Genomic DNA, 13,265 nt, shown 5'->3' on the forward strand with positions numbered 1-13,265 from the left:
TCTCAGTCTTTTTCTTTCTTTCGCTACCTCTCTCTCTCATCTCTCTACTTCTTTCATTACTTTTCTCCCTCTCTTTTTCTCTCTCTACTTTATTCTGTCTTTTTGTCTCTCTCTTTGATATTGTCTCTTTCTTTTTCTCTATCTTTCTTTAGTTCTTTGCTCTTTCTCAGTCCTTTTCTCTTTCTTTCTCTTCCTCTTTCCCTCTACTTCACTCTCTCTTGTCTCTCGCATCATTTTTTATTTCTTTTTACCTCACTCTCTTTATTGTTCTCACTCTTTCCTGGTCTTTTTCTCTTTCTTTCTCTTCCTCCCTTTCTCTCTCTCTCTGTTTTCTTTATTTTTCTCCCTCTCTCTTTAGTTTAGTTCCAGTCTTTTTCTCATTCTTTCTCTTCTTCCTTTCTCTCTCTATGTTTTCTTTATTTTTCTCTCACTCTCTCTTGTTTTCTCGCTCTTTCTCAGTCTTTTTCTCTTTCTTTCTCTTCTTCCTTTCTCTCTCTATGTTTTCTTTATTTTTCTCTCACTCTCTCTTGTTTTCTCGCTCTTTCTCAGTCTTTTTCTCTTTCTCTACCTCTTTCTCTTGTTTTCTTGCTCTTTCTCTACCTCTCTCACTTAATCTCTCTACTTCTTTCTTTACTTTTCTCTCTCTTTTTCTCTCTCTCTTTTAGTCACTCTATCTTTCTCTCTCTTTCCCCCGTTCAATCGACTCGTCCGGCCCCCCCGCAAGTTGTCTTTTCTACCATATGTTCGCCCGACCCCCCCCCCCCCCCCCCCCCCCCCTCTGGCAATGAAGCCGGAGCGCGCGGGTCCAAGAATAAGAGTGCCGGTGACTCAGGCTTTTCCGGCGGGCGCCGCCGGCTGAGGCGCACATGCTAGCTAAACACGTGTCGGCGTGACCTCCGGGACGGCGCCGGCGATATTTCGAGGCCGATCCGGGAAAGATTTGACGTTTTTCCGCGAGCCGTCGGAAAGATGGAAACGCTCCCGGAGCGCTAGCTTATGACAGCGGTTTGGGAGACGTTTCGCTTTTAGCACGACCCAAACCGATAGCAGACCGGCGTTCTACAGCCGCCATTTTCCCTATTTAAACCCAGTCCTTTTGTCAGTCCGTCTGCAAACCTCTGTGTATACGAGGCAAGCCTTTTTCGACCCTGACTCACTCCTGTCCCGTTTTTGCTCCCGTTTGTCTCCGGCTACGACCCGTTTCGATCCCGACCACGTCTGCTCTCCCGTCTCGGCTTACGAACCGTTTCTGCAGTCAGATTTTTGTACCATTCTGTCGTCGCTTTATAGTATTACTGTCCTTTTGTTTTGAAGTATTTTATAGTATTTCTATTGTCAAATTTATGAAATATATCTGAAGTAGTACTGTACTTTTATTTTTGTCGGATTTCCGTGGTCATCATACTGTAGTACTGTGTAGTATACTCGTAGTTTTATTTGTGTAGTATTTTAGCAGTTTTGAAGTATTTCCACAGGAAAATCTTTGTGGTCTTTTTGTAGTATTTCTGTAGTCAGATTTTGTTACCGTTTTATAGTATTACTGTTCTTTTATTGTGAAGTATTTTTTAGTATTTCTATCGTCAAATTTTTGAAATATATCTGAAGTAGTACTGTACTTTTATTTTTGGCAAATTTCCGTGGTCATCATACTGTAGTACTGTGTAGTGTACCTGTAGTTTTATTTGTGTAGTATTTTTGTAGTATTTCCACAGGAAAATCTTTGTGGTATATTTGTGGTCTTTTTGTAGTATTTCTGCAGTCAGATTCTTGTTCCCTTCTGTCATGGTTTTCGAGTATTACTGTCCTTTTTTTTTGAAGTATTTTGTAGTATTTCTCTGGTCGAATTTTTAAAATATATCCGAGGTAGTAGTGTACTTTTATTTTTGGCAAATTTCCGCTGTAGTATTGTGTAGTAAACCTGTAGTTTTATTTGTGTAGTATTTTTGCAGTTTTGTAGTATTTCCACAGGAAAATCTTTGTAGTATATCTGTGATCTTTTTGTAGTATTTCTCCAGTCAGATTTTTGTACCATTCTGTCGTCGTTTTATGGTATTACTGTCCTTTTGTTTTGAAGTATTTTATAGTATTTCTATCGTCAAATTTTTGAAATATATCTGAAGTAGTACTGTACTTTTATATTTGTCGAATTTCTGCGGTAATTATACTGTCGTATTGTATAGTGGACCGGTAGTTTTATTTGTGTAGTATTTTTGCAGATTTGGGGTATTTCCACAGTGGAATCTTTGTAGTATATCTGTGGTCCTTTTGAAGTATTTCTGCAGTCAGATTTTGTTACCATTTTATAGTATTACTGTTCTTTTATTGTGAAGTATTTTTTAGTATTTCTATTGTCAAATTTTTGAAATATATCTGAAGTAGTACTGTACTTTTTTTTTTGGCAAATTTCTGTGGTCATCATACTGTAGTACTGTGTAGTATACTCTTAGTTTTATTTGTGTAGTATTTTTGCAGTTTTGTAGTATTTCCACAGGAAAATCTTTGTAGTATATCTGTGGTCTTTTTGTAGTATTTCTCCAGTCAGATTTTTGTACCATTCTGTCGTCGTTTTATAGTATTACTGTCCTTTTGTTTTGAAGTATTTTATAGTATTTCTATCGTCAATTTTTTGAAATATATCTGAAGTGGTACTGTACTTTTATTTTTGGCAAATTTCTGTGGTCATAATGCTGCAGTGTTGTATAGTATACCTGTAGTTTTATTTGTGTAGTATTTATGCAGTTTTGTGGTATTTCCACAGGAAAATCTTTGTAGTATATCTGTGGTCTTTTTGTAGTATTTCTGCAGATTTTTGTACCGCTCTGTCGTGGTTTTTTAGTATTACTGTCCTTTTATTATGAAGTATTTTGTAGAATTTCTATCGTCTAATTTTTGAAATATATCTGAAGTAGCACTGTACTTTTTTTGGGTCAAATTTCTGTGGTCATCATACTGTAGTATTGTATAGTATACCTGTAGTTTAATTTGTGTAGTATTTTTGCAGTTTTGTGGTATTTCCACAGGAAAATCTTTGTAGTATATCTGTGGTCTTTTTGTAGTATTTCTGCAGATTTTTGTACCGCTCTGTCGTGGTTTTTTAGTATTACTGTCCTTTTATTATGAAGTATTTTGTAGAATTTCTATCGTCTAATTTTTGAAATATATCTGAAGTAGCACTGTACTTTTTTTGGGTCAAATTTCTGTGGTCATCATACTGTAGTATTGTATAGTATACCTGTAGTTTAATTTGTGTAGTATTTTTGCAGTTTTGTGGTATTTCCACAGGAAAATCTTTGTAGTATATCTGTGGTCTTTTTGTAGTATTTCAGATTCTTGTACCCTTCTGTCGTCGTTTTATAGTATGACTGTCCTTTGTTGTATTTTTGGGGTATTTTTAAATAATACCGTCGTTTTATTTCGGTACTATTTCTGTTATAGTATTTTTTTGTACTATTACGGTCGTCGTATTTAGTATTTTTACAATGTAATATATTGAATGAGTTGCAGACACTCGAAAAAGCATTTCGGTTTTGGCCGAACCAAGGAACCAAGGGTGCCGCGTGTGGCCCGCGAACGACGGTTTTGCCACCCCCGATCCGCGCCTTTCCCCCACTTTTTCACTATCCCGGCGCGTGAAAAACGTGTTTATTTCCCCATTTTTTCCAGAAAGGTCCCAGAAGGAAAAATCAAAATTGGCTTTCGGAATATAAAGACCCAATCGCCTGATGAGCTTCCAAGATGGCGGGAAGAGGCGGGGCTTGGTCAGAGGGGGCGGGGCTCGGGATCCAACCGAAGCTGCAAGGTGTGGTGTGCCGTTTGCGAACGAAACGGCTTCATGGGCTGGCTCTTAAAGGCGAACGATGAAAGGAGCCGCCGCTTGAACAGTAAGGAGCGCTTTCTCTCTCTCTTTGTCCCCTATACTCTCTTTCTCTCTCTCTCTCTTCTTTAATTTGTTCTCTCTCTCTGTTTCTTTCTTTCTCTTTCGTTTTCTCTCTTTCTAGCTTTCTTTACCTTTCTTGCTCTTTTTCTCTCTGTCTCTCACTTTGTTTTTATCTCTATTCATCTTTCTTTCTCTCAATCCCTTTTATCTTTTTCTTTTATCTTTTTCTCTCTACCGTTCTTTCACTCTCACTCTTTTTGTCTATAGTTCCCTTTTTCTTTCACACTCTCTACTTTAATATTTTCCATCTTCTCTTATTTTGCATGTTTCTTATTATCTTTTTTTCTCTCTCTATTTCCTACTCTCTCACTTTCATTCTCCTTTTCCTTCTCTCTCCCTCTATCTCCTTCTTTCTTTGTTCCTTTTTTGTCTTTCTTTTTATCCCTCGCTCTTTTTCTTGCTCTATTTCTTTCTCTCTCTTAGTTTTTAGCTCTATTCATCTTTCTTTATCTCAATCCCTTTTATCTTTATCTTTCATCTTTCTCTCTCTATCTCTCTTTACCGTTCTTTCACTCTCACTCTTTTTGTCTATAGTTCCCTTTTTCTTTCACCCTCTCTACTTTAATATTTTCCATCTTTCTGTCTTTTATTACCTTTTTTTCTCTCTCTATTTCCTTCTCTCTCATTTTCACTCTCCTTTACCTTCTCTCTCCCTCTATCTCCTTCGTTCTTTGTTTCTTTTTTGTCTTTCTTTTTATCCCTCGCTCTTTTTCTTTCTCTTTCTTTCCCTCTCTTATTTTTTAGCTCTATTCATCTTTCTCTAACTCAATCCCTTTTTTCTTTATCTTTCATCTTTCTCTACTTTAATATTTTTCCATCTTTCTGTCTTTTATTATCTTTCCTTCTCCCTCTCTCTATTTCCTTCTCTCTCACTCTCATTCTCCTTCTTTCTCCCTATGTCTCGTACTTTCTTTATCTTTCTTTTTTCATCTCTCTCTCTCTTTTTCTCACTGTATTTCCTTCTCTCTCGCTTTCCTTCTCCATTTCTTTCTCTCTCCCCTTTCTTTATTTTTCCCCCTTTATCGCTCTTTCTTTAAGGCTCTCTCTTACCTTCTCTGTCTTTCTCTTTCTTTGTCCCCCTTTCTATCTTTCCCTATCTCTCTCTTTCTCTCTATTTCCTTCTCTCTCCCCTTTCTTTCTTTTTCCCCCTTTATCGCTCTCTCTTACCTTCTCTGTCTTTCTCTTTCTTCGTCCCCTTTTCTATCTTTCTCTCTCACGATCATTATTTCTCTCAAAGGTATTTGTGATTGTTGTCTTTGTCTGAACACTCCAAACAATGAAAAGGAGCTCAATTATAATATAGTAAGATCGAACCTTTTCAAAAGTATTAATTTAGTGCATGAGGAATTATTCTTAACGCTAATCTAGATTCAAAAGCAAACAAATGTGAAGAGTGGGTTCTCAAAAGAGGAGCCTGAATTCCCATCAGGACCGCTGGTCGAGGCGGTTTGGGGGTCCCCTCCCCGCGCCGCCTCCCCCAAAATCCACTCGGGAACTCCATCTACTGCGGCGGCGGCGGCGGAGACGCCCAAATTACAGGCTGCGGACAGGAATAGATTTTAGCCAGATGCGGCTAATTGATTCCCACGTAGCGCGCTAGCGTGCTAGCCTAATAGACACTCGGCGATCATGGTTTCAAAACTGGGGGGCGGCGGAGTCTCGCGTTTTTCATGAACTCTCATAACCAGGGGCGTCAAACTCATTTGAGATCGGGTGGGGCCCACCAGCTAGAGAGAAAAAATATCTCTTGGGGGCCAAAATATCGTATTCGAGAGAAAGAGAGAGAAAACGAGAGGGACAAAGAGGAAGAGAGAGAAAAAGAAATAGAGGGAAAGAAAAGTAGTAGCAGTGAGAGAGAAAAGCAGAGGGAAGAAAGAGAAGAAAACCAATGAAGAGAAAAAGAGAGAAAGAGAAAAAAGAAATGGAGAAAGACAGACAAACAGACAAAAAAGAAAGAAAGAAAGAAAGAAAGATGAAGAAAGAGAAAGAAAGCAAGTGAGAGAGAGAAAGAATGAAAGACAGAAAGAAATACAAAGAAAGAAAGATACAGAAATAGAAAGTGAAAGAAAGCAAGAAAGAAGGAAAGAAAGCAAAAAAGAAAAAAGATAGAAAGGTAGAAAGATAGAAAGAGAGAGAGATGGAAAGATAGAAAGATAGAAGAAAAAAAGAAAGAAAAAAGAAAGAAAAAGAATGAAATAAGGAGAGAGACTAAGGAGAGAGACTAAGGAGGAGAAGGAGACTAAGAAAGAGAAGGAGAGAAAAAAGAGACTGAGTAAAAGAAGAAGAAAGAGAGGAAAAGAGAAGGAGATTTAAAGGAAAAGAGAGAAAGAGCACAAGAAAGAGAATGACAGAGAAATGAAAAAGGAGGAGAGAAAAAAGGAAAAGAGAGAAACAAAATGTGCAAGAGGTTAAGAGAAAGCTGGTGCCGATCACCATCAGGGTCAATGAAAAAAAAAAAACCAAGCCTGATACACCCGGGGAGGCTGAAAAGAGCGACTTGAGTCGTTCAGAGCTGATATAAGAAGCTAACTTTAGCGGCTAGCCGTAGAATCTACTCGAAAGGCGAGCGACACTGAAAGACAAAGCAGGAGCTGCTCACATGAGTGGCGGGAGAAGGAAAAAGTGGAAAAAAAAAATATCGTGCACACTGGGCCTTTCATCACCCCGGGAGCTCTAGTTTAGGAGGATACGTGAGTTTGCGGGTGCCCCCCACCCCCGAATGGTGCACGGCCCCCCCTTAAAACAAGCAGCCAAAGCCAGCTGTGCCCCCCCCCCCCCCTGTCGCAACCTTACCCACTTAAAGAGAGGGGTAACGGGGAGGAGGGTGCGAGCACGCGCAACACTCGAGTCCGGAGTCCTTCACTGGGCCACTCCTCCGCAACCACAACAAAAACAATCTTGAGTCGGGATTCCCGACGACTAAGAAAAAAAGCAAGTCACATTGGTAAATCATTTCTCTTATTCTAGTAAACGCTTGACTGTACTTTTAACACTTTTTTCTAGATAGACAAAGAGAGAGATAGATAGAGAGATAGAGAGAGATGTCTAGATAGTTATATAGATGTCTGGATAGATAGATAGGTAGATGTCAAGATACATAGATAGATGGATAGATACATAGATAGATGTCTAAAAAGATGTCCAGATAGATACATAGAAGTCTAGATACATAGAAGTCTAGATACATAGATAGATAGATGTCTAGATAGATGTCTAGATAGATAGATAGATAGATGTGTAGATATCTAGATAGATGTCTAGATAGATAAATGTCTAGATAGATGGATGTCTAGATGTCTAAATAGATGTCTAGATAGATGTCTAGATAGATAGATAGATAGATAGATAGATAGATAGATGTGTAGATATCTAGATAGATGTCTAGATAGATAAATGTCTAGATAGATGGATGTCTAGATGTCTAAATAGATGTCTAGATAGATGTCTAGATGTATAGATGTCTAGATAGATAAATGTCTAGTTAGATGTCTAGATAGATAGATGTCTAGATAAATGTCTAGCTACATGTCTAAATAGAAAGATGTCCAGATAGATGTCTAGATAGATACATAGAAGTCTAGATACATAGATAGATGTCTAGATGTCTAGATAGAATAGAATAGAATAGAATAGAATATACCTTTATTGTCATTGTTACAAATGGGCTAACATATTGTGACAACGAAATTGGGCATGACACTCCAGTTTTACACATTCAAGTGAGGTATGAGCAAGAAGATAAAGGAACAGAGAAGATAATGTTATAAGACAAGGGGGATAAGATAGATAGGTAGATGTCTAGATGGATAGATGTCTAGATATCTATATATATGTCTAGATAGAGGTCTAGATAGATAGGTGTCTAGATGGATAGATAGAGGTCTAGATAGACGTCTAGATGTCTACTCTTTTTATAGACAGATAAATGGATTGATAAGGTTTGTTTTTTAAATATTTTCCCTAGTAAAAATGTGTCCATTTCTAGATCATTTGTTCCCATTTGAAGTATTTCATTCAACGAAAACATCCCATCTCTATTTTTGAGATATTTATCTCTGTTCAGGGATCTCAAAGGGGCATCGCTTCCTGTAATGTGTCTTGGGGAAGTACAGCCTGGCGGCCCCCCATTCCTCTCCGAGCCGTTTTTGGGGTCGGGGTTGCGCCCCTGCATGAAACAGATGGTTTCCATGGTTACCAGTCGCAGAAATCCCTCTGACCTAACTCAGATACAGCAACTTCATCACGAGGTCGCCGTTGTTTTTTTCAATGTAAAGCATCATACCTATTTAAATTATCGTTCTTGGTCGAACATACTTATTTTATTAGATCTTTTTGGACTGGTTTGAAGGTTTTTTTCTCGGTTTACAAAAAAACCATCTCTCTTTGTTAGAGTGGCTCATTGTTTTTCTATTTTCTTGGGGATATTTTTGCATTTTTATGGGTGAGAGGAAGGATTTAATGAATACTTTGTAAGTATGTCTGATGCAAGTTTGCTATTATTAGGACAAGGATCTACTATGACAAACTAAATATAATATCATAGGGAGGGGGGCGTTGATGACGTCGACACCCATTGTGACGTCACTTGGTAAATCAAAGAAGATTCTTAAACAAATGTTTGATTGTAATATTATTACCGCTCGGTGGTCAACTAAAAGTAATAAGATCGGTAAAAAGACAATAAATGAGGAAAATAATTACAAATAAAATGAGCAGTAAAAAGTACGAACTGGGTCCCCCGCCAGACTCCCTTGGAAGTATCAGCAAAACAGCGTTGCCTTCCCTAATTCTCGAACCACAACAACCCGCAGTCCGCCCGGCTGGGCTTCGAAATCTACTTCCGAACCTCCCGAATCTATCGGCGTGCTTCCCATCGCCATTTTGCCCGGTTCCGAGGACTTTCTGGGCCGGGGAAGTGAGCCGAGCTAGCGGCACCTCACAAACGGGGAAAGAAAAAACGGAGGCAAAAACTTGCTCCAAGTCATCAAAGACGTTGAGCGACTTACCGGACAGTCCGTAAATGACGAGGAGCGATGTGAAAAGTCCGTAAAGGGGCTCCATGGTTCCGTAGAACTGGACCGAACGGAACCGAACGGAACCGAAGTGGGTTGTGTCGGACTGCCTGACTGGCCCGGAGCCTGCTGGTCTCCCCGCAAGGAGTGGGCGGGGCAACGAGGGGGAGGGGCCAGAAGGGGGCGTGACAATGCGTCACATTCCGACCATTGATTGGTCAGCAAACAAGGGCTTTTCCTTATTTTGGAGGGGATATTTTTGCTCCTTTTACGTATTTTTCTTAGTCATTAAAAAAATCCTCCCCTTTTTAAAAATATATATGCTCGATTGTGTTATTTTCTTGGGAAAAAAAACACTTTGGATTAAATTACTCTTAAGGAGCCAAAAGAGAATACCAATGTCATTTAATAGGATAATTAAAAAAAAAAAAAAGCATCTCATTTTTTCGTTTTTGCTCAGTTTAAGTATTCATCTTAATTCAAAATTTTTTTTGAATATATTTCTGCAAATTGGAACTAATATTTTAAAATAACATACAATGAGTCTCTTTTTTAAACATGCCTACTTTTTAAGTAATTTTCTTTGAAAAAAAAGTGAGACAGCCTGCTCATTTCAAGTATTTCTCTTGGTTTAAAAAAAAAAAAAAAAAAAAAACTTTAATATTTTTGCTACTTAAAAGTATTTTTCTTACTTTAAAATTATTTATGTTTCTTAGTAGAAAATATCCCTCCTTTTGAGATACAATATTCATGCTCAATTATAGTATATTATTTTCTTGGTAGAAACCTTTTTTGTTTGTTTAATTTTTTAGATATTTTTGATGATTTAATTTTTTAAATTTAGTTTAAAATATATGTTATACCCATTTTAAGTTGTGTATGTGTAAAAATAAAAGCACACATTTTGTTATTTTACTAATTTTAGTGATTCCACAAAAATAACAATACGATTAAAAATATTCTACATAGTAGGTACTACTTGTATGTAATATGCATGTGAGTAATATACATGTATGTAATTCAATAACATAATAAATAAATGTAGGAGGGAAAATGAAATAGTATTTACCTCTGGTGTGACATGACTTGAACTGGTTCAGTGGAGTTGCAGGCGGATGCAGAGGGAGAAGTGATGGTAGAGTCCGAATGAAAACCGATTTTAAATTTTCCTTTTGCGAGGATAGTCATAATCTTAAAATAATTCCTTGGTTGAATCGCCTCATTATTTTTAATTATGGTCTTTGATAGTTTACAGCCTTGCAACTAAACGTGTGTGGCCATATAAGTGCCTTCTTTGTATTTCTTGATCATCAAAGGCTTTTTTTCCATGGTCACATCTTCATTCTTCTCTCTAAAGCCTCAAGACGTCTTGGGAGCCATAACTGAATAATTTAAGTTCATTACACAAGATCCTGAATTTTGAAGAAAGAGAAAGCCATTGTGGGAGGTAGTTCAACCAAAGCCATTTAGGCATTTCCACGATGCCGTGAAGCAAACGGATGACAGGCCGGTATCTTTTATGGCGTCAACCAATAGTGGACCGGCTTCTTGATGACGCGATTCTCCATACACACCAACACTGCAACGTTTTAATTTTGTAGGTTTTGCAGGATTGGTACACCGTTTTTATGGCCAATTTCATATAACTTTTTCATTTTGAATGTCATGTTTATTTATTTATTTGGCCCTTATTCACAAGAAGTCTTAAAGGCTTTACAGACTATTAAAACACCATCCCCTGATCTAAAGCCTGTACAAGGGCATGGGAAAACTCAAAACCTCCGCATGAAGAAATTTGCTCCTTTTTCTTTCTGTATTCCTCCCTCTTTCTCTCTTCTCTTTCAGTCTCTCTCCCTCTTTCTTTCTTTCCGTCTTTCTTTCTCTCTCTTTCTTTTTATGTTACTCTCTTCCCTTCTCTTCTCTCTGTATTTTTCGTTCTTTCTCTTTCTTCCTTATTCTCTTTCTCTAATGTGTATTTATAAAGCAACAATGAGTTTTGTTTTTTGAGTAAATCATTTTAAAGCAGGCTTTTTGAGAAAAATGGCAACATTTACAAGCATTTCCAAGCACTTCAACCAAAAGTCCTGAAAAAAACCCATTGAAATTCAAGCATTTTCAAGGATTTCAAACACCGGTAGAAACCCTGCTTCCAGGGAAGGCAAAATCGTTTGTTGTTGATTTGTTGATGATTCAACATCTTAATTTGCACTGTAAAGTGGAAACATCGTATTTCAAGGACAAATTCAAGCCCTTTTCAAGGTCAATTTTCCAGTACTTTCAAAGGAAGAAATCAAGCGCAGATTTTTGACTTTGATGACTAAAATAAAGTCGCTATCTTGCTGCTAGCACCTACTTTGTGCTATTTTGAGCTGTTACTATCTATGATTTGTTTGAGTCAATGCTGCTATAAAGTGACATGAATTCTGCCATTCTGCTTCAACAGTGCATAATTTGGACTCATTTTAATGTTATTGATTGCTCCGAAGCAGAGTGCATTCAATCTTAGAGTCAACTGATCTTTTGCTTTTTGTTTTACTTATTTTAATTTATATATTTTTTTCTTTTTTCCAGGATTTATGTGTAGATTGGTTAAAATAGAATTGTGAATCGTTATTTTTTTTGTATTTTCATTTATTTATAGCACTGAAGAGTATACTTAATGGGATTTTGTGTTGTCGTTTGACCTTTAATCCATTAAGTGTGTTAAAAGTCAAACTTGTTTTGTAGTTAAAAAAAATTTCAGTGAATATTTTAATTTATATTCATGTATTATTAGGGACCCTCTGCAAAACAAATGAAATTACTGATTACTAAATAATTTGTTTCGTTATACTATCTTTTATTATTATTGATAATATATCATTTAAAAAAAATCTCAGGAGCTGCTCAGTGAGCTGAGCCAAAAGAGGCAGTTTTCTAAACAGAGCTGTCCTCTTGTAAAAGACCAGTAGGGGGCAGTGAGGTTTCACATGACAACGCCATAATGACTGAGAGCGGTCGATCGGCGTCATTTTTACGCACTTTCTTTTATCGTTCTTCATTTTATTGCGTGGTCTAGAGTCAGACTGCTAAGAAATATAGCAGTCATTTTAGTGTATATTTTTCCTCGATTGGGCTCAAAACAGTCATTTTTGTGTATATTTTCTCTCGATTAAGCTCACAACAGTCATTTTTGTGTATATTTTTGCATTTTATTGCTCGATTAAGCTCAAAATAGTCATTTCCGTGAATATTTTTGCTCGATTGGGCTTAAAACAGTCATTTCCATTTATAGTTTTGCTCGATTAGGCTCAAAACAGTCATTTTTGTGTATATTTTTGCTCAATAAAGCTATTTTTGCTAGATCGGGTTCAAAACCGTCATTTTTGTGTATATTTTTGCTTGATTAAGCTCAAAAGCCTACTGTTCACTCTGCTAGCCTCTGGGAAGAGGTACTGCAGTGTGCGGTGCAGGACCACCAGGCTCCGCAATAGTCTAGTCCCCCTGGCCATTAGACTGTTAAATGGTCAATCTAACATATAGTTAACTTAAATCTAAACGGCTGCTAATCTGACTTTTGCACTACTGGCAGTTTTTTTTATAGCTTGCCACTCCTTGCACATTGCTCTCTGCACTATTGTAATTACAGCGTTATTGTTACAGTGTTAATGTTACTGTGTACCTGACTTGTTAACCTGACTGCCCATATTGCACATCTGGTTAGCTACTCTTCTTGCACTATCGGCACTATGGTAAAATACTACACGTAGCCAAAATACAATACAACATTATTTATATCTGTACATTCAAGGAAACTGTGGGGGTCAGATGCATCGACATTTCGTTCTGTATACACGTGTACTAGAATGACAATAAAGTAGATCTGAATCTGAATCTGAAAACAGTCATTTTTGTGAATATTTTTGCTAGATCGGGCTCAAAACAGTCATTTTTGTGTATATTATTACATTTTTTTGCTCGATTCAGCTCAAAACAGTCATTTTCGTGTATATTTTTGCTTGATTAAGCTCAAAACAGTCTTTTTTGTGAATATTTTTGCTAGATCGGGCACAAAATAGTCTTTTTTGTGTATATTTTTACATTTTTTTGCTCGATTCAGCTCAAAACAGTCATTTTCGTGTATATTGTTGCTCCATTGGGCTAAAAAAACAAAGGGCAACACATTTCAAGCCTTTTCAAGCACTTCACCCAAAATTCAAGCATTTTCAAGGACGAACTCTGCGTACCTCGGGGCTCAACTCGGTCTCGTTTCGGAGACGCGGAGAGTTCTATAGAAGCCAGCACGGAGATGTCGTCGGGAAATTCGAGAGGAAAAG

At 37.4% G+C, this 13,265-nt stretch overlaps 1 protein-coding gene across 1 annotated transcript in view; it reads right to left on the bottom strand.

Annotated features, from left to right (window-relative positions):
• The window catches only part of nectin3a (nectin cell adhesion molecule 3a), a 52,496-nt gene extending 43,414 nt beyond the window's left edge, over nucleotides 1-9,082 (bottom strand). The window contains exon 1 of the mRNA XM_088346297.1: nucleotides 8,944-9,082. Coding sequence (XP_088202423.1) covers nucleotides 8,944-8,998 — 55 coding nt within the window. The 5' untranslated portion in view covers nucleotides 8,999-9,082. The remainder of the gene's footprint in view (nucleotides 1-8,943) is intronic.
• Between the last annotated feature and the right edge of the window lie 4,183 nt (nucleotides 9,083-13,265).

The sequence above is a fragment of the Urocampus carinirostris genome, chromosome 10 (genome assembly GCF_059441175.1).
Source record: "Urocampus carinirostris isolate Australia breed hairy pipefish chromosome 10, RoL_Ucar_1.0, whole genome shotgun sequence".
In the NCBI taxonomy this organism is placed as follows: Eukaryota; Metazoa; Chordata; class Actinopteri; order Syngnathiformes; family Syngnathidae; genus Urocampus; species Urocampus carinirostris.